The sequence below is a fragment of the Microchirus variegatus genome, assembly GCF_963457635.1.
Source record: "Microchirus variegatus genome assembly, chromosome: 8".
Classification (NCBI taxonomy): Eukaryota; Metazoa; Chordata; class Actinopteri; order Pleuronectiformes; family Soleidae; genus Microchirus; species Microchirus variegatus.
Window position 1 is genome coordinate 11916816 of NC_139809.1, and position 21081 is coordinate 11937896.

Below are 21081 nucleotides of genomic sequence, written 5' to 3' on the forward strand. Positions count from 1 at the left end.
TCCCTAAGAACCTCTGGGAACAGTGACGACCCAGGAAGTGGGTGCGGTTGTTCACATTGATTCTAATTTGAAATGCTAACTTTATCGTGAAGGTGCGAGACTCTCACCTAACCAGCGGTCTAACCTTCTTTGCCTTTGTGCGATTCATCCTGTGGAGTTACTGAAAAGTCGCAGAGATGAAGGGACGATGGATCTGCAGCTCACCGGAACCTTATCTGGAACCGCTCAGTTAAATGTCTCAGCTGGAACTCCTGTCAACTTTCCACTTTTCTATTTCTAAACACAAAAAAAAGAAGAAGAAGAAAAAAACAAAACAAAAAAAAAGAGACTCCTTCAAACCAAACACGGTGACTGACACAGAAACATACACAATCAGCTACGCACAAATACAAATAAGCAAATTTGCTATAAGAATAATTTGTTATTAACAGTAAAAATAGCTTAATGATCTAACGACAGTATGAGAGTGGTAATTTTGGGCTTTTCTGTGTAATTATACATCATAGTAACTAACATAGTATGTACACGATAGCAGCAAACATACTTTTGGTAAACGGTATGATGAGAGTAAAGAAGACAAAAAAAAGGAGAATGGAAGAGGTTCAGATTCACAATGCAAAGCATCCACGTGTCACAGCTCGTCACCGACCGACTGACTTCATTACACATTATGTACAATAGCTTCACACGTCGACATTTTGGTACGCTGTTGTTGTTGTTGTCATGTGGTCATTTCACTGGCACAAAGACGGATGGGACCGATGGCAAAACTGTGTCCAGTGTCCAGTATGAAATGATGAGGGACACAATTTTAAAAAGTAATGTTCATAAGAGATTTCACACTTTGATCTTGGCCCTGCTCCATCCATCCATACACTCGTTCATCCATCATTTATTCATTCAGTTCCTTCTGCTTGTCAGGGACTGGGGTCATGCAGGCAGCACGCTAAGGATCTCTTCTCAGGGGTTTCCTGGGTATTTCCAGGTGAGAAACATATAATGCCTCCATCATGTTCTGGATCTCCATCAAGGTCCTCCAAAAAAGGGAACTGATGAGAAGACCTGACCCTGACCAGATACCTCAGATGGCTCCTTTCGACGCAAAGGAGCAGCAAACTCTGAGCTCTTCCCAGATTCCTGACGTCCTTACCCTAAACCACATCTGAGACACTAGGTGCGAACCCTGAAATCATATTTAAGTGGTGCACCAACCAAACCAAGCTCTTGGACAAAGCTAATGACTAACGCCACGTGGTCGGTCATGATGGACGCGGCTCAGGTCAGTTCTAAATGCTGCCTCCAGACCGTCCACCGTCAGTTGTTGAAGCAGTGGTGATGAGGCCGAGGACATGGAGGGCGCTCAGTCCAGCCGCTTCAAACTGTGATATCATTCTTGTTTGGTCACTTCCCCCAAAAACATGTGACCATAAAGTTGAGGGTTGGAACATAATCGATGGGTGAATTCTCTCCGCCACGGTGTCCTAGTACAATGCCCACGTTACTGTTAAAGTGATCACTCATTCATTCATTCATTCAGAATTCTAGTCTCACATCACACACTCATTCATTCATCACACATCCATCCATCCATTTTTTTTTTCTGTGGTGTGGTCGATCAGCCAGCATGAATAAAATAGCAAAATAATTCCTCTCTGATTAATTTTTTTTTTGTTCATATTATTTTTAAACACTATATACAGTCCTGCTGCTGCTCGACCAACAAGGACGCTGCGATGAAGGAGAAGACAAATGGCAGGAAACGGTGATGGAGGTGGAGGGGGGTGGGGGGGGTGAGTGAGTGGGTTGACAGGTTGTCCATTTCCTTGGCATCAGTCTAAATAGTCACTTGTGGCACTGGTGAGCGCACAGGCGGTCAGGAGTTAGACTCACATTTTGTGACCCACCAAAAGGAACTCTTCTTCCGTTTTGTGTCCAACAGAAATGAAATAAGAAAGAATGAAAGGATGGGACTGGATCCCGCTCCCTGCCACACTGTTCGTTAGAGCAGGACACACAAGCTGATCAGATGATGGTCACCCTGAGAGCTTCAGGGTGACTGGAATGATGGCACGGCCAAAGTGGGAAATAGGAACCTTGAAGAAGGCACAAAGCAGTTGATATAAAGCAGCATGTGTGTGGTTGGCACAAGTTCTTTCCCTGGTATTGTGGCCATGACAAGGCCAGTTCTGTGGGGAGGCAAGCGTGCTTTGTCCTGTCCTTTCTCACAGGGCTCTCACGGGCTGTTGCAGGGTCACGAGGAGTCGGTGCAAGGTGAGGGAGGAGGGGGACACAGGTGGAAGTAGGAGCGCTCCGTGGACGGGGACGGGGGACAGCTCTCCTCAGCCGACAGGTACTGGGAGCGGGGAGTTGGGGGTGGAGGGTAAGGGTCCGAGTCAGAGTTAAGGTCCATGTAGTACTTGTTCTGTTTGCCGTGGCTGCCGTGGCTCACAGCCTTCCAGCGGCCGGCTGACGACGCCAGACCAGCAGGCAGGTGGTGGGGCGTGTAGTCGCTGTCGCAGACGTCGGTGCTGCAGGGCGTAGTGGGCGGGGCTGCGCCACGGACTGGGTGGTAGGGTCTGATGGAGGAGGAGGGCACAGAGTTAGTTAAGTTTCTGTCTGCTGCTGAAAATAGTCTTCACCAAACAAACGATTTACCTTCTGTTTTACTCTTTGTTTGATTGTGGAAACTATTTAATTTAAAGGTGCATTATGAAATAAATCTAAAGCAACTGGCCATAAAATCCTCCTAATATGTCACAGAGACTCAGGAATAATGTTCATATAACAAACTGACCTCACCAACAACAACAGTACAGACAAAATATTTGCATTAAAAAAAATATTTTGACTGCAAATCATGTTTATGTTTTGAAATCATGTTTTGGCATGTGGCGCCACCTACCGCCGTCTACCAATCATTGCAGTCAGTAGAGTCTCAGCTGCAGAGCAACCACGGGTTGCCAGTTACATCAGAAAACGAAACCTAAAAGACCTCTGTATTTTGAATTTGAATATAGTAACCGTTTTGGGCCACATTCTTACATATGGCACCTTTAACAGTTGTGGTGTTTTTAAAGCGATAGTGTGTGACTTCTTTTAAATGTTAATAAATACTAAATACAAAAAGAAGCGGCCAAAAGTGACTTTTGCTGGTCTAAAAAAACCTGGTAATTCAGCAGCGTGACATTCAGGGCCCCTGCCTTTTTGTAGCAAATATTTTTCACACATTAGGCAAAATGTAGTCTGATATAATCAGGTCTTTGAGGTCTTAAATTCCACTTGAACAACATGATTTTGTAACAAGCGAGTGGGGGAGAATAAAAGGTAAAGAACTACCAAAATCCCCATATTGAATTATACTAGGGCCAGTATACAGCTGCTTGTTTACTGGTCAGGTGGCTATGGACTCAAGGTGACATTGGGTGTCATGAAAGGCGCCTCCAAATATAATGCATTATTATTATTATTATGTCTGCAGTTGTGAGTACCTGTATGATCTGGTGGTGGATGGACTGTTGGAGGAGTAGAAGATCTCCGTGTTGTAGAGAGAGTGGTCAGTGGCCGGGGACGGAGGAGGGTTCAGGATCTGCAAACAAAAGAGCCGTGTGTGTTAGTTGACTGTTGAGATGTCTGTGTGTGTGTGTGTGTGCGCATGTGTGTACCTGAGGGTAGAAGGCTCCCTTAGTAGATGACGAGCTGCTGGATGAAGCTCCCGTCACATGGTTCCTGTCGTAGAGTGGAGCTCCGCTGCTGCTGCTGCCCATCAGGCTGACTGAGCTCATAATGGACTTCCCACAGGAAATCCCTGCACGCAGCAATTCACACATTACATCAATGGAGCACACAATGAATGATGGGAAATTCAGTTACAGAATTAGAACCACTCCCGTGTGTGTTTCTGATCTTACCTTGGAAGGTGCCGTGCTGCGAGCTACTGGGGGCAATGAAGTTCAGCGGCACATGGGGTGTACCGCTTATGTACTCGTGAGGGAACGTCCCGCTGGGGCCCTTGTAGCGTCGACACACCACGCGCTGGCAAATGAAATAAGCTCCACCGATCAGGAAGACCAGCAGAATGATGGCAATGACTGGAACGATGGTGTTGGTCCCTGTGTTGGGGATGCCACTGGAGGGAGGGGACACATATTCTGCACAAGGGAAAAAAATGTAAAATCAAGAGACAAAGTAATACACATAAGTCTACAATATACTGTATTTTATTATATATTTCAGTGTGTTTACCACAGGCGAGCTCATCCGATCCGTCTGGACAGTCAGAGTAGTTGTCACACTGTTGTTTCTTGGTGATGCACTGGTTGTCGCCACAGCGGAACTGGTTAGGAGGGCAGATGCCTGGAGTGGAGGGAAAAACACACAAACATCAAATACAACACACTAAAAACACTACTACTTTGCTACTTTCGCCGATATTTTTATTTCATAGATTGATGATAATAATGCTCTTGTAATTAGGCATAGGGTGATTTCATGTCACAATTATCCCGATGCACAGTATTTATTGCAGTAAATGCTAAAAAATGACTGCTGTTACCAAGTCCTAATAAAGGATATTCACTACTATCAACCCATGGAGACTACATTGCACTGCATAATACCCTTGTATGCATTTATTGAGCGTACTGAACTATAAAGTGTATTTTTCTGTGCTTTTCACAACTCTCATTTTTCATTTCTAAATGCGTGGTCACAGATTACAGTCACAGTTAATAATCTAATAATTAAAAAGAAGAATTTAATCATTTAAAAGTCTGCTTTTAATGGGCTTTTAACATCTGACCAAATTTTAAATGAAATGTTGTGCTTTCATTGCTGTATTATTATTGTTTTTACCTAAATGTCAGTCTGCACAGATGTTTATATTATTAACCCTTTAAGGTACGCACCAAGAAAAAAAGCAAAGGAAAAAATATTTATTTGCATTTTTTATTATTTAATTTTATTTACTCAGGATAACAATGAGATATAGTGACTTAAACTGTGGTTGACCAAATGGTTGAGTTGTACCTTAAAGGGTTAACATCATTACTATTTCTTTTTAGAACTGTTATTATATAATCTTCTGCGTTGGGCATGCGGTGCTAACAGCCACACTCTTCCAGGCGTAAACCTACTTTCACAGTCCTGCTCGTCAGAGTTGTCAGCACAGTCTGGCTCGCCGTTGCAGCGCCTCTGAGCGTCGATGCAGCCTCCTTTGTCGCACTGGAACTGGAACGCCGAGCAGACGGGGCAGTTCTCCTCGTCGCTGCCGTCTTCGCATTCGGAGAAGCGGTCGCAGCGCCATGCCATGGGAATGCAGTCGATCTCGCCAGTGGAGCAGGTGAACTGCTCTGTGGAGCAGGTGGGAGGCTCTGGGGAGAGACACAAGACGGGGACAGTTGTTTACAGCGAGGTAGGGAAAAGGACAGTGAGTGCAATTTTGTTTGGACAGCACCGCAATCCTCAGTGTGTAAGTAAGTTGTTTACCTCCACAGCGCAGCAGGTCCTGCAGTAACACCAGGTGCATCGGACAGGAGCAGCGAGGTGTACCGTCGCCCTTTGCGATGCAGATATGAGAACAGCCGCCGTTGTCTCGGGAACAGGGATGTGATGCTGGGGAGAAGAAACAGACATTACTACAATGTGAGCTGCTGCAGTCAGTTACTCAGGACATTATAGGAGAGTAACAGTGGTCCATACCAAACTCCTGTGGGTCCATCTCTTCTACGGCGTGAATAGAGGTCAGGTACGATATCCGTCCCTGTATGCGCGTGCGTCCGTCTCCTGTCAGCTTGTCCACCCTCTCTATCATCTGCTGCTGCCGGTCAATCCAGTACAGATGATCTCCCAGAACCGTCAGGCCCATTGGCTGTAAAATGTTGGAATCCTGGAGGACAATGCGATTGGCTCCTGTGGGGGGGGATGGAACGATGTTGTGTTACACTTTTCATAAGAATGTGGAGTTCCTTTGTTATCGCTATTCAGGTCTTCCTCAATTAGTCTCAGTATACATGACCTTTTATCATGTCTAGTACTGTGTAACACAGCATGTTATTGTGATTTTAAACACTTTACTGTTATTCTTGTCACCTCTTTCTCAGGGTGTTGCAGAAATGCCTTCTAAACCCAATTGTGTACTGCATCTAAATACTTACTAAATTACTGTTGGAGCAGAGCAAATAAACCATATATTTAAATACAGAAATTACAGAAAGTAATTAAAAAAAACAATTATCCAATTATTAGTATCTAATTTGTTGGTTCATTTCAATTTTGTGTAACTCACCTGTCAGATCACTGCTCTCTATGCGTTTGAGGTCAGCGTCGACCCAGAACAGTTTCCCCAGTTTATTGTCCAGAGCCAGCGCGACAGGTCTGATCAGTCCGGTGGTGAACAGAGATTCTCTCTCTGTCCCGTCCAAACTGGCACCTTCGATTTTAGCCGAGCGCTCCTGCACTGTGGTGAAATACATGTACCTGCAGAGTGGGACAAAAACGTAATATTCATATTGTGTAGGACACAGCAAATGCAACATTTCTAGGAATCTAAATTTAAAAAAAATTAGCTCACCCTTTCTCAGCGCTGACCACGAGAGCCCGGGGCTTGTCAGTGTCGTCCTTCAGGACCACACCCACAGTGTGTCCGTCCATCCTCTGGACATTTATAGTGTTTGTTGTCTCACAGGTCCAGTATATGTGGCGGCTGTAGGGGTCCAGGCTCAGGTCGTGCAGCTGAAGCTGGTTGTCCACTGCCTGACCAGTGCTGCTCACTATCGTGGACTGAGAGACAAACATAGCCTATGTTAGGTTCTCAAACTTCATCCACAGGAAGGGTTTTCTCAATTTCCTGTAAAAACTGGGGGGATAAGGTTGGAGGGATTGAGTCTGATAGTGAGCTGAGTCAGTGGTAGCAGAGCATGGAATGGGATTTTCCTATTTGAATGTGTCTTTTTATACTCTGCTCTTCTAAAAACTCATTGAGCCATGAGGTTCCTACAGTGTTAGGCTTTTCATTTTTTGTATTAGAGCAGCTACACAGTCCACCAGCCTTAGACAGTGTAAGGGCAGTGTATGGGTGTATGGTGGACACGAAAATGATGCAGATGACATAATCCCACACGTCAATAAAATGTGTCCACCATAGGTTTTGACAAGAAAACCAACAACAAGAAACACAGATAACACTCTTAAATAAAGTTGCTGTTGGTTCAGTTCATATAAAGAGAGGGCGTTTATTTCTACAAACTTTGAACAGAAATATGAATATTTACTTATCCCAGGACTCAACACACTTCAGTGTTCTGGGTGGAGGTATTGTTGGAGAACATAGATGACTGATTGTCCAGGGAGATGGCAGTTCACACTACTAACCACAGGGAGGCGCTAGTGTGTGTGTCTTGTCAGTGTGAGAGGGCTGCCTAAAAACAAAGTATAAGATTATGTTTTACCATGGCTCCATCGTCTCTGGCCCGTCGAATGTTCTGTCGTCCGTCCAGCCAGTAGACGAGCCGGTCTAACGGGTCGTAGCTGACGGCTCGGACGTTTCTGAGGACGTGGATGGGCAGAATGATATCAGGACTCTGCTCTCCCAAAACCATCCTGCTGATACTGGCCTTTTGACTGAAGAGTAGGAAACTGGAGGGAGCTGCAGAGGGAGAGAGAGAGAGGGAATGGAGAGGAGTGAGCACATGGGGTGAACACAGCGTTCTCTCTGGCTATAGAAAGGCTTGAAATGCATATTGTGAAATAACAAATAAGACAAATGTACAGGGACATAATGCTAAACCTTAGCGCACACGAGTACTACATTCTTAACTTTTTGGAAACATGACTCATTTTCCAAAGCAACAGAGGTACTCTGGCCTCCAGACAAAAAATACACACATCTTTAAAGTCACCAAGAAAGTAATAGAGTTTTTTTGTTTCCAATACAAACCAGGCTACTATTCTATGGATTTTATAGAATATTTTAGAAGCGAACAGTCTAACTTTGTTTCACTACAGTATTCATTTCCAGATACACATCATGTGCATAGAGACAGCCAAGAGGGCTGAGAGGGCAGAGTCACTCTCTTTAGGTACAATTTTAATGTGAACATTTTAACTGTTAACAAATCCAAAATTGATAAAGCAATACTGTTAAAGATACAGGAAAGAATTAAAGAATAAGAATAGTGGTGAGTAAGTTTTATGACACCACAACTACACGGTGTAAGTCAATACTGGCATTCAGACCAGATGTTTTCCACTCCCAGCCATACTTGCACTCCTCTCCACTTACAGCTACAGTTTCGTCCATCGGGGTTCAGGGTGTAATGGGAGGCACAGCGGCACTGGGCACCAGCGGGCGTGGCCAGGCAGAGATGGGCACAGTTGCCGTTATTATGGGAGCATTCGTTGGTGCCGTCCTGGCGGGAGGAGTGGAACACCAGGATGTCCAGCATCAGCTCCAGCTGGCCCTGAGGACGCAGCAATGCAACATTAACAGAGAAGAATCGTTCTATCTATCAATATAATGTCAGACTACGTAAAAAGCAAATGATTTCCTCTACTTCAGACTTCACTGAGTCGGTTGAACAGGTTCCATACCTTCAGCACAACAGTGCGGTTTTGTCCACTGCGTTTATCTGCCCGCTCAATGCTGCGCAGATTGAAGTCAGTCCAGTAGATAAAATCTCGGTACTGTGTCAGACCGAAGGGGTGAGGGAGGTCGTCCACTATGATCTCCCTCTGAAGGCCTGCAGGAGACAAGACAACCTTTATAGAACTCTACCCACAAAAAATGTCTACACATGTGCAGGCAGCCTTGACAGTGTGACTTCTCGTGACCCATACAAGACCGTTCAAACGTAGAAATGTCCTTATTTTTTAAGGAAACGACTATTCTTGCTGCAAACGTATGTTTTTTAATAGAATGTACACAGGTGAATATAGGCCAATTTTCAGTGTTCTAATGGTACATTGTGTTTGCTAATTGCGTTATAATGCTATTGGATGATTAGAAAACACTTGTGCAATGATGTTAGCACAGCTGAAAACAGTTTTGCTGGTTCTTTGACGAAAAGCAAAGTAGTGCTCAAACTGTATAATGTAAAAATGGCATCTGCGGAGGTCAATAGTCTGATGTGTCCAAACCTTGCATGTTGGTGCTTTCGATCATGCACGTGTCCAAGTCCGTCCAGTACAGTCGATGATCTACATAGTCAATGGTCAGCCCATTGGCCCGTCCCACCTTATCCACCAGGGTCGTGATGGTGCTGCCGTCCATATAAGCTCTGGCTATACGAGGCCGGCCTCCCCACTCTGTCCAGTACATGTAGCTGCGGAGACAAAAACAGCAGTTTCAGCACACGCGACATCGCGTCCCCGAGCCAAAGCGCTACGGCGTTGTTGGTGAAATCTTGTTTTCTCGTACGATGTATTTTTCAGTGTATCATCTCTGGGAACCTGTTTCCACTTTGTCAGTTCTGTTCAATAATGTGTGAGCATGACTATGTGATCATAAAATGACATCAGACGCCTGCAGGCGAGTGTGTTGACAGCTCTGGACTACAACATTATGAAGACATCAACAAGTGAGTGTGTGAGTGAGAATTTGGCACACAGGCACAGGTATTTAATGTTCACACAAACACAAACACACACACGCATACACAGGGAAAGAGCGAGAGAGACGGATCTGAGTGTCTCCGGGGTGTTTTGGCTGTGAATGAGCAGCGATGTAGTCGGCCTTGTTAAAAAAAAAGAAGAAAAAAAAAAGGTTTTAATAGCATCATCTCTCTCTCTCAGCTGGAGGTTATGAGGAAAAGGAGGCGGTTGTATCAACATTCCAACACACTGACATCACCACGCTCTCATTGCCTCAGATAGAGTGAAGAGACACGCTACATGAAGTCACTGACACTAACTACGGGGCTTGAAAGGTGTAAATCTCCAGCACATTACAGGTGTCTGACAGTGAATCACTTCCACACGACTGTTCCCAAAACTCGTCATAGCTGAACAGTTTCGATGTTGTACATCAGTAGTCAGCAAATAGGTTTGCCCTTGGGGCAATACACGAAATTATAAAATGTGGACTAACTGACAGAACAAAATGCAAAATGATTCGCTTCTGAATAAATGCAGTCTTACCCATTAGCTGGGTCCAGTGCCAGTGACCGAGGGTTGTCCAGTGAGCGCGGGTTCTCGAGGTCCTTGCAGACCAGGACCTGTCGATACTGGCCGTCCAGCCTGGCCACCTCGATGCGGTTCGTGCCCGTGTCGGCCCAGTATATGTTTCTACCCATCCAGTCAACTGCCATGCCCTCTGGGTAATCCAGGCCGAACTCTATGACGTGTTCTACCGAGCTGCCGTTCATATACGCTCTGCTGATTGTCTGAAGGTAAGAGAGCGCCAAGAGAGGACAGATTAACATTCGAATGCCAGCAATGTATGACTTCTTCTTTCACATATGTTGTTGTTTCATTTTATATGACACTATTCTAATTTAAGCGGACTCACCTTGGCCTGTATGTCCGTCCAGTATATTCTTCTCTCAGAGACATCGAAGTCGAGAGCCGAGGCCTCTTTGACTCCCGTCAGAGGAATGGCCACGTCGTTGCTGTTCGTACCCAAAGATATGCTTCTGATGTTGTCCCTGAAAATAGTACAAAACAGTATTTTATCTTTCGTTTCCTGTTCACATTCACAAAATGGAACAGGACATGAAATCGTATCGAGACTGAAAAACTAAAAAACAAAACAATATCCATTCCATTCATAATGAGCTAAGTATGATTTCAATCAATTCAATTTGGTTTCTAGAAAAGCTTGCAAGATTACATAAATCCAAATGATATTGGTACAGAATACTAACATTCTGGTAATGTGACATCCATTAAACTGGTTATCTTTTTAAGAGTTTTATAAGAATGTGGGATATCTTAAGACTCAAGATGTAGTAGCCTGATTAGGGAAGTTCAAAAAGCAGTCAACAAATGTACTCAAAGTGTTTGTTACTGACTGTCTTTCCTTATATTTTGTATGGCTGTGGGCTTTATGGGTAAACAGGTACCTGTTGGTGAAGAGCAGGAAGGCTTCAGGTACCACACAGGTCTGCAGATCAGAGAGCAGCTCCATGCCCATGGGACAGGCACAGCTGACAGACTTTCGACGCCAGAAACACAAGTGGCTGCATCCACCATTATCTGCCGCACAGCCGTTTGTACCTGGACACAGAGAGAGAAGGGTCATTATTTATCTTATTTGCTCAGATATTCTTTCTACTGTGGTTCATAAATCACCCGAAAAGCTGCCCTCCTTACCGTGCGTCTCGGTCACTTTAGTGGCCTTCAGCCCCATTAAGTCTGGCAGCTGATCAATGATGATCTCTCGCACCGCTGTGCCTTTGTGGACCCTCTCAATGCTGCGTCGCTGCCAGTCGGTCCAGTAGATGTAATCGCCCAGCAGAGTGAAGCCAAAGATGTGAGGCAGCTTGTCCTCCAGCAGAGTATGTCTTTTACTGCCATCCACATTGATCACCTGAGACAGGAGCACACAGGCGAGAGCACATTACAATCTCATTCTTACAGCCCTAGGGGTCTTTGCACATGTTAATAATATCTTTTGAACCTGTATCCAGTCAATGGGATCCTTCGCGGTGACAGGATTTAGTTGTGCAACTTCGTTTTTGTGCGTGTTTTTTTTTTTTTTTTTAAAGCTTTGCTTCTGACGGGAACACATCAAGCAATCAGAATGGAAAAAATAAAATAAAATAAAATAAGCAAATATGCACAGCTGGGACTGTTTTCAATAAACAGCACCTCCCTTAAATCTTGTGTCTGACAAACAGACACAAGAACCTCCTTATGTTTGTCTTAAAGCGATGAAGTGGTAGACTACTCTCCTCTTTTCTTCAGTGTTGGCCGTCACCAGGCAATTCTTCAAATGAGCACCAGCTCATCATTGCTAGATGCTGACGTTACCGGTTTCTTTAGATGACACAGTTACATTTCTGGTGTTTAAAATTGATTCACTCAGTTGCACCGCGCTTCATGTGAATGAAGAGGGTGTGTCGAAATTCACATGCAGCACGAAACGATGTGCAATTTCATGCCGTTTGTTCACGATGGTGTCGATGTGCAAAGGCCATTACATTCTTCATGGTAAAAACAACTGCCAGCGGTGGAAGAATACCTACCACTTACACTATCGTTCAAAAGTTTGGGGTCACACCTATACAATTTTTTAGTGTTTTCCATTAAAAGTCACACTTTTATTCATCAAAAGAGTTGTAAAGTGACATTGACAAGATAAGAAATAATGACTTTTATTCAAAATGATCATTTTGCCCTTTCGTCAAAGAACAAGCAAAACTGTTTTCAGCTGTGCTAACATCATTGCATGAGGGTTTTCAAGGGTTTTCTAATCATCCAATAGCCTTCTAACGCCATTAGCAAACACAATGTACCATTAGAACACTGGAGAGATGGTTGCTGGAAATGGGCCTCTATACACCTATGTACATATTCCATTAACAACCACATTAACAATGTATAGAGTGTATTTCTGACTCATTTAATGTTATATTCACTGAAAAAAGTGCTTTTCCTTTAAAAAATAAGGACATTTCTAAGTGACCCCAAACTTTTGAACGACGGTGTATGTTTTTTCAGAGACTACAAAACATACCCAGAGAGGTAAAACATGTTCTTTTGCGTGCCAAAGAATGCGGTGACAACTTTACTGATGTGTCCTTGAGCAAAAATCTGTGAGCAGCTGCTCCTATAGCTGACTCTGACTCTGTAACCCCCCTCAGGGGAAGGGTCTGTTTCCATTCAGAAGGTAGCGGTGCGACAAATGTGACACAGTAGTTGTGGGAAAAGAGGCAGAAAAAGTGGGCGGAAGGGGAAGAGATGAGCCCTGGAGGAAGCAGGATGGAGGAAGAAAAGCTGCTCTGTCTGACGAGGCAAAAGGTGACAAACAGGGACATCCACGGGAAGCCGTGCGTCCAAAAATAATGATCATGTACAGAGCAGGACGGCAAAGGTGATTGGAAAGGGGGAATTCCACCTGACACTGCGATGACCAGTTAAAAGTTCACAAGGACAATGGAAAACGTTAACGTATAAATATTACATGTTTAAATAGGGCTGCTTACCGCGTGTGAACCCATTTGAAGATGTAATCACAACACGTTATGGCTTATGAAAGCTCTGAATTAAGAATGTCCTGTGTATGATGTGGATGTCATGATTAAGAGCAAACAGGCAAAAATGAGGCGTGCAAGGTAGTGAAATCAAGATGGCAGAAAGTAGTTTTAACAGTTGAAGGTGACCGAACGCTGGAGTGGATTTGCTTCCAAAGAAAATGAATACTTTGGCTACGATGGCTTCAGACAAGGAAAAGCGATAACACCAGGATTGATATTAGTCTGGCATGGAGAGCTCTCGGAGCTGCAAAAGAGCTCCAAAGAGTGACTCTGAGCAAGCCTTTCAACTCCTGGACCCACATGTTAATGCATACAACATGTTTCAACGTCTGTTTTCATTGGTGAGCGGCTCGAAAAGGCATGATAGCTTTCTGGTGTTAGCTGTCACGATTGCTATTGTTTTTTGGTCAAACATGTGCTCAACAGCTACAAGTAGTCGTGGTGTTCAAGAATTCCACATGATCCGTCTTCTCAGATCGCTAATGTTACTCTTTTTTTTTTTCTTTCTTCTCTCTTTTAAAATAAATTCTATCATCAGCTAATCACAGTTTAGACTGTGGACTGAAATGAAAGGAGGAAAAATATTTACTGTGTTAAAAATGATCGGTGAGATCAGTGACAGGAGAGACGGCATTACGCTACACGGATTATAAAATCGTACTGTTGTTTTGTGTGTGTGTGTGTGTGTGTGTGTGTGTGTGTGTGTGTGTGTGTGTGTGTGTGTGTGTGTGTGTGTGTGTGTGTGTGTGTGTGTGTGTGTGTGTGTGTGTGTGTGTGTGTCAGTCACAAGGCATCTATTACTAGGCTGTTGAAAACTGATACAGGCATCCCTGCCAGCAAACCCCGCTGTGTGTGTGTGTGTGTGTGTGTGTCTATATGCGGGTGGTTGGTTTTGTGTGCGATAGTGAGTGGTGTGTGTGTGCGTGCGTGCTTCTACAAGCAGAAAGCGAGAGCTGCAATTGACAAGGCTGCAATTAGAACTTATGTCCAGCCCTCCTCCTCACCGCCTGTGCTATTACTGGACTGGCGTCGACTGAAATAGACACACGCTTTTATTTTCTACACACTACAGTCATCTGCAGCCTGCAGGGTGTGTGTTTGTGTGTGTGTGTGTCTGTCACGCACTGCTGAAGTCCTTCACCAGTGCCATGCCAGAGATTTGACAAATGGGAGGAATTCTTTTGGACACTTTGAGAAACTCCTGCACTGTATGTGCAAAGCCAACAGTGCCATTAAGGTCAAACGCTTTGAATTAGCTCAAGGCAGCGTACAGCGAGCCTATAGCAGATTAGATGTGGTCTATTAACTGTATCACTGATTCATGATTAAGATCACCAACCTACCAAGGGATGACAGATGTACATTTACCACTGGCTAAAATCTGCATGTTATTTACTAATATTAAATTGTGTGTCATAAAAAAGCTTAATTTTTCACGTTCACCTCTGTGTGACTCTCACGGAATTCCAAATGAGCCGTGGTGACCTGGGTGTGACTCGCTAAGATTCGTAGCCCTTTAAGAAAGTGTCAGTATGTCTGACGATGGTGTCGATAACCGGAGCTTTTCTTTATATCTCGTACGACTGTTCCGATAACATCGCTAATTAATTGCGATTACCAGACTGTGACACTGTGATAAAGTCTAACCGCACTGTGTAGCCTGTAAGGCTGCGGGCGCCAGTGTGGTGAAGAATGTGGCCCTGTCTCGCTACATGTCTTACATCATGCACTTTGCTCCTTTTAACCATTTAACACATTCCCTAATGTTTTAGACAAATAACTTTTAACAACTGAATGAGTTCAGATTTGTGGCTTTTACTTTAATTATTGTGGAATAAAGGGATGCAATCATCGCCCACAGCTCCCCTTGATATAGGTGTTACCCTAAATACACTCTGTGTTATACAGAAACAATGTCTTTCTTGCTTGTCACACAACAAAAATGGAAATGGAAGAAAAATAGACGTAGTTGAATAGGAGGCTAAAAAGTCCTCTGTGTGTTCTTATGAAAACAAAAGGAAACACAAAGTCCGATGAGTTTGGAAAAAAGGGCCTGACTTCACTTTGATTTAATTTTGTCATCACTAAAACTGTCATTAACTACAGAACTCACAGTCTCCTGTTTCCATGAGCTGGAGAGGATAATAATACCTAAAACAAAACCTGTCTAAACCAGAGTTAATGTTGTGGCTTTGATGAGCAGCTATCCCTTTTAATGAATGCTCATTTAAATATCCACTGAAATGGTGGGGGTGACGGGGTGAGCAAACAGAAAAAATAAGCCATTCACTTTGATGGGCCTCTGATCCAAGGGAGGTTCCTGACCCTTCCACAAAAAACCTATTCATTTATCACTGTGGCACAATTAGATATGGCCATCCCAGTGAAAAGATGGCAGGGACTCCCTTTCTCTGCCCTCTCCTGCTCTCTTGCTCACGCTTTCTTTGCGCTGGCTTTTTCAGGAAGAATTATGCACTGGGAGTGTGATTCTCTTTCCCCGTCCTTTTTCATTTCGGGTGTGAGAACGTCTCATTTCTTGACAGACACAAGGGGGAAAAAAGGACAAAAAGGCAGAAAGAGAGCAAACAGAAAAGTGACAAAGGTCTCATCGGACACGCAGGGAGACGTCGGGACGGTTCACATACGGATATTCTCTGATAAACATAATGAATCACACCGCGTGAATGGAATCCTGCAGAAGTGCAATGAGTTTCACCCAGAACTGTGATACTTTGTACCAATGAGGAATACACTGAGGAATACACTGTGTCCAAGTGCAGAACTCCCATATGCTTCAACTCAGTCACTATCAGTTTCATTTCATGGGAGGCTCACACTCATCAGTTGTATTTTATTCTATTGGTAATTATATTATATTTAGGTCTGATGATCAGTAGTTTAGTGTAGAAAATGTGTAAAGACAGCTTAAATTGCTTTTAAAATAAAAAGGAAACTATATATATTTACTGTATATATATATACATATATACGTTTACATATACATATACATAAATTGAAAAATAAACTATATATATTTACTGTATATATATATACATGTTAACATATATACATACATAAACATTTACATATATATATACATCTATACACATACATACATATATACACATATACATACACATATATATATATACATACATATATATTTTTATATGTATGGAAAGGTGCTATATAAAATAAAAAATTCAGTTAATTTAATTGATATATATATATACAGAGTCTGTACTGGATCTGCACCTTTTCAAGTATGAAGTTACGAAACGCACTATTCAGGCATGTTTTTATTGCATGTCATATTGTGTTTTGGCATGTCTGTGCTGCCTGTACAGGACTTGCTACACTGTCGTAAGATTGCAAAACAAATGTACTTGTGCATGTACAAATAAAAATGCCTCCAATAGGAATTAGAAGTATGACAACTATGCCCAGTGATAATGTTAATTGACAAACTGGTAATCTGAGACCGTGCTGATCTGCAGGCAGAAAACACACACATTCACACACACAGACTCGGGTGCTATCTGTTTCCTCTTTAAGCAAACAGTGAATGTAAAGACACCCTGGGAGTGTTTACTTGTGTGGGTGTTTCATAATGGGAGCGCTTCTCAGGAATGTGCAACCTGAGACTAACCAATGTGTGACAGACAATACACTCAACTCATCCAAGGAGAAACCTTGTTGTTATGAGAGTAATAGCAGCCACCACCACCAATATTTTTTTTTATCTCAAATAGTCGCCATTTGAATGCTGAGAGCTTCTACTTGTATTATAAAGTTCCTGTGTGACAATTTACTATTTCATTATTATGTAAAATACAATGAGCCTCTTCCACAATGTCTGCCATGTTTTCTAAGTAGCCCAGAATGAATATAAAGGGTGAGGGAAGAGCTTTGCCGTATCTAGTGTTGCAAATACGATAGTCTAATAACGTTAAAAACATTTCAGATCTTTTGAGGATTTCAAGATGCTTTGAATTCAAAGATAAGTTGTCGTCTTTGGTGAGTCTCTCATCTGCATGGAACACCACAGATACAAACACATAGCTGTGGGCTAATAGCTGCTGCTCGCTGCCCACAACAGAGATCACATCAGACCACAATATTACCATTCTAATGGCATGCAAAAGATCGGCCGCAAAATTCAAACACACAGATGTGGGCCAGAGGGTTGAGGTCCCAGAGGAAATGAGACACGCAGCTACTGTCACTCTGTGGTAACAGGGATGGAGGAGCTTATATCCAGCAGCGAGACAGGGGGTGAAGAGGATGGAGGGGGAGAGGAGAGGAGACAATGTGGAAAACGCTGAGCAACAACAGGTGTCTCGGTTATTTCTCTGACCTGTGAGCTGCCCTCACCGTCTGCTCGATCAGTTACCATGGAAACATTTCAGGGAAGGGTCATGAGCAGAGTGGTGTCACGACCAGGCTGATGATGTAAATCGTATATGGTGTTTGATGTAGGACAAAATGTATCTCCAGTGAACTGGGTCTGACAGACAGATTAGTAACATATGACTTAGTAGAATGCTGTCAGGATACCTTTAGAGCTGTCAGTACTGTAACATGTTATACACATATTACTATACTACTCCTGTGCATATGTTAGGCATTAAGTATATTAGGCGAGGCATTGGGATAGAAGGAGATCATGTGCAGCATGGAGAATAGGGAAAAAAAAAAAAAAAAAGTAAAAAAGAGAAAGTGAAAAGATTGGTGCTGCACTATTTCTTCACCAGCCTGACTAGATTAAATTATGTACACAGAGGATTTATTTGTTTTTATTTCTGTAATTGTGTTAATGAACCACAAATTCAGGGTGTAACTCGGTCTGATTCTGATACTGAACTTCGTCTGTTTGTTGACGACGCAGCGAGCAGAATGGCGAGAAAAATTGTCTATTGTTGAGTTTAATCCGTGGATTGTTATTAAAATATTCTTTGTTCTGTTCGACTCTCATCGGATAAGCACCAGCAGACACACTTGTTTTATACAGATGACCAGAGGCAATCTTCCCAACTCTGAGGCACTCTGCCGATATTGACATGTGTTTATTATCTGACTCTGTTTTAGGCTTTATTCCCCTTTCTAATGTTTTTTTTTTTTTTTCAGCATAGGAAGTTGTTGCCAGGAATTATTCCAGCAAAAGGAACTGCATGCAGAATAGGTGTAATGGAACAACCAGTAGGAGCACACGCTGTCTAACGACTGCTCTATGACGCAGCGATCAATAATGCCAACAAATCCTGCCAACTGTACAACACTGACTTTGTCTTCGCTTAAACACAGCCTACAGGATAATTGACCGACGGCCATTTGATAAATCTGAATCTTCAGGGTAATGTAGCATTTCATAAATATTAAAATACCTTTCAACTGACTGACTGTGCCATGCCAAAGAGGAAAGGCCAAAATACATAATATATCAAAAGTGACTACATGATTATTTTTTCCATAAAACCATCCAAGCTTCGTGATGCAGTCTGACCCATTCCTATTCCTCTAGAAAACTGCTGTACTCCACGTGTGGGACTACACTGCAAGCAAGAGAACAAATAATCAGATGCTGGCAAATGTACGGAGAGTCGCCGTTCACGCTGACAAGAGATTTAGATAACGGTCTGCCATGGCTCATGCCGCTTAAGTGCTACAGCATGCTGTTGGTGAATTAGAAGAGTCTGTGCAAGTCCTATCTAAACATTTCTGAAACAGAAAAGCTGCACACAGACTCTTCTTAGTTCTTAAAGTTTATACTTATTTATTAACCATATGGTAGAAACCCAGGAAAGCTACACAGCAGGGGGTGTATCGTCTAATGCAGAGCTTGTCCTCATAAAAATACAGTGCTGCTGTAGACTACATGTGCTATATGTTACATTATTTCTGGAAAACTTCTTGGTACCGGTTCTAAGTCAAGATGTCGTTCCAGTTCAGCCTTGAAATGAACATTATTATTTTATAATATGGTATAAAAATATATTACTTGAAGAGGGAACAGAAAACGTATGTGTTCAATGTGTTGTAAGAATGCAGCAGAAGCAAGTTGTGGGTAAGACACTGGTAATTTTCCTGTTTGCGGGTGCTGTGTTGTGTCATTAAAAACTGAACAACCTAGTTGAAATTGTGAAAAAAGCAACAAAAAAGCACCCATAGAGTGGTCTTATGTGACATATATGAATTATTGAGGTCTACTTACATACATTAACTTGTTTTTATGGTGAAAAACCTCTAAGTTGCTGTAAATGAGCTGAGAGAAATCTCTCCTCACAGAAGCTCTCGTCAGTCGTTTCAGACTGAAATCTCACCCCCAGAAGACAGACTGTATTGTGATTGGCCAGCCAGCAAACGCTTTCCCAACTGTCATGTGATTGGCCAATACCTGGAAGTGACGCAATTAGCACACCAGCTCTCAGAAGCGCAGCTCCCCCCTCTGGATTTGTGGATGCACTGCTACTCATTATCAAAACATTGTTTTAACAATGTTTAAAAATAGCTTTGTCACGACTCCCCGCCGCAGTCCCTTTTATGACTTTGACCTGGAGTCAGACCCAGAGTCAGAAGACACTGTCGCTCGTGAAACACCTCCACAACGGACGTTCTTCTTCTTCTGCGGTTCAATGTATGCAACCGGATGTGCCCGGACTAGGGCCCGGAGCAGGAGGATCTGCTGTTCAGGAGAACTTCTGTTTACGTAACCGGACCGTTTTTTTTTCAAAAATCTCGCTGAGCCCAAGATTACAATAAAACACAGCATACTCAGCAGTTTGTTTCAAACCTTCAGGGCTTCATAAACGAGGTAATGGCGCAGATACACACCAAAAAATTTCGTAAATTCGTACATCCGTTATATGGGAGCTTTAAGGAACATTTCTATTTTAGTCATAAGCATAGTACATACAGTACATCCGTCAAACGTCTCCAGACAACTCAGTTTGCTTGCTGTCTCTTTCCATTAAAGCTCCTACATGTGTGTTTCCCTGTCCTTGGCTGCCTGCTCCATTATTACCACTGCCACTGAAGCAAAGAGCGCCTCCACTGCTTTCACAAAGCCGTCTCCAATCACGTTTCACGGCCCTCACTGGGGGATAAAGCATCGGGGGGGCAGCGCAGAGCCACTCAGAGGCTAGTGTCCACATAAAACTTCATTTAAATTGCTCTTTTAATTGATCTATTCAGTTATGCTGAATCTGCCAGGCAGCTATTAAAGGCAGAGAGGACTTAAGTCACAGCGTTGATTTTCTGGAAAAAAAAGTCAGCATGTCGACAGCCGTAAGTCACCTTCATGACTTTCTAATGTACCGACACAGAACACAGTGTATTTATATGTCACGGCACCCAGTTTCACAACAGGCTTGATAGTGTTTCATTAAAGGGATAGTTCAAGGTTTTTTGTTTTTTTAATTTAGTTGCTTGAGGTAGTGACACATCATCAGCCCTGACTGTGCTGTGCACAACCCCTGCACCTGGAGCCTTCAACAGCCCCCAAGTAAATTAGTACATTAGTACATTAGTACAAGTATTGAAGAGTAGCTACAATATAACAGTGTTTTCTTTGAATAAACACATACCTTGAGTGTAAAATTGACTACAACTGCAAAAACAAGGTGCCTCTATATGTCGCAATGTATTTTCTTCAGTAGGACTATAACAAAGGTTTGATTATACCGTGTATACATTTATGCATTGTACAAACAAACCTTCAGACACACAAAACATTGTTTTGTTTTGAATGTTTTACTCCAGATGTGGGAAACGTTTGATGTGCGCTCACTGTTTTCCTTCGGCCTTATTTAAAAAAAACACAGTACTAGGAAATGTGTAAATGTGCTTGATTACATTCCGACACCGACGTGAACATATGTTAGCGAGCAGAGAA

The 21081-nt window shown here is 42.9% G+C and overlaps 1 protein-coding gene across 1 annotated transcript in view; it reads right to left on the reverse strand.

The window, feature by feature from the left end:
* Positions 1 to 274: 274 nt before the first annotated feature.
* The window catches only part of lrp5 (low density lipoprotein receptor-related protein 5), a gene marked incomplete at its 5' end in the record, with an annotated part of 46975 nt that continues 26168 nt past the window's right edge, over positions 275 to 21081 (reverse strand). Inside the window, 18 exons of the mRNA XM_083893810.1 lie at positions 275 to 2576; positions 3489 to 3586; positions 3663 to 3805; positions 3909 to 4148; positions 4243 to 4353; positions 5133 to 5369; positions 5485 to 5610; positions 5698 to 5907; positions 6284 to 6474; positions 6569 to 6777; positions 7446 to 7642; positions 8279 to 8456; positions 8587 to 8735; positions 9133 to 9317; positions 10132 to 10376; positions 10502 to 10637; positions 11055 to 11208; positions 11305 to 11521. Coding sequence (XP_083749936.1) covers positions 2252 to 2576; positions 3489 to 3586; positions 3663 to 3805; positions 3909 to 4148; positions 4243 to 4353; positions 5133 to 5369; positions 5485 to 5610; positions 5698 to 5907; positions 6284 to 6474; positions 6569 to 6777; positions 7446 to 7642; positions 8279 to 8456; positions 8587 to 8735; positions 9133 to 9317; positions 10132 to 10376; positions 10502 to 10637; positions 11055 to 11208; positions 11305 to 11521 — 3351 coding nt within the window. The 3' untranslated portion in view covers positions 275 to 2251. The remainder of the gene's footprint in view (positions 2577 to 3488; positions 3587 to 3662; positions 3806 to 3908; positions 4149 to 4242; positions 4354 to 5132; positions 5370 to 5484; positions 5611 to 5697; positions 5908 to 6283; positions 6475 to 6568; positions 6778 to 7445; positions 7643 to 8278; positions 8457 to 8586; positions 8736 to 9132; positions 9318 to 10131; positions 10377 to 10501; positions 10638 to 11054; positions 11209 to 11304; positions 11522 to 21081) is intronic.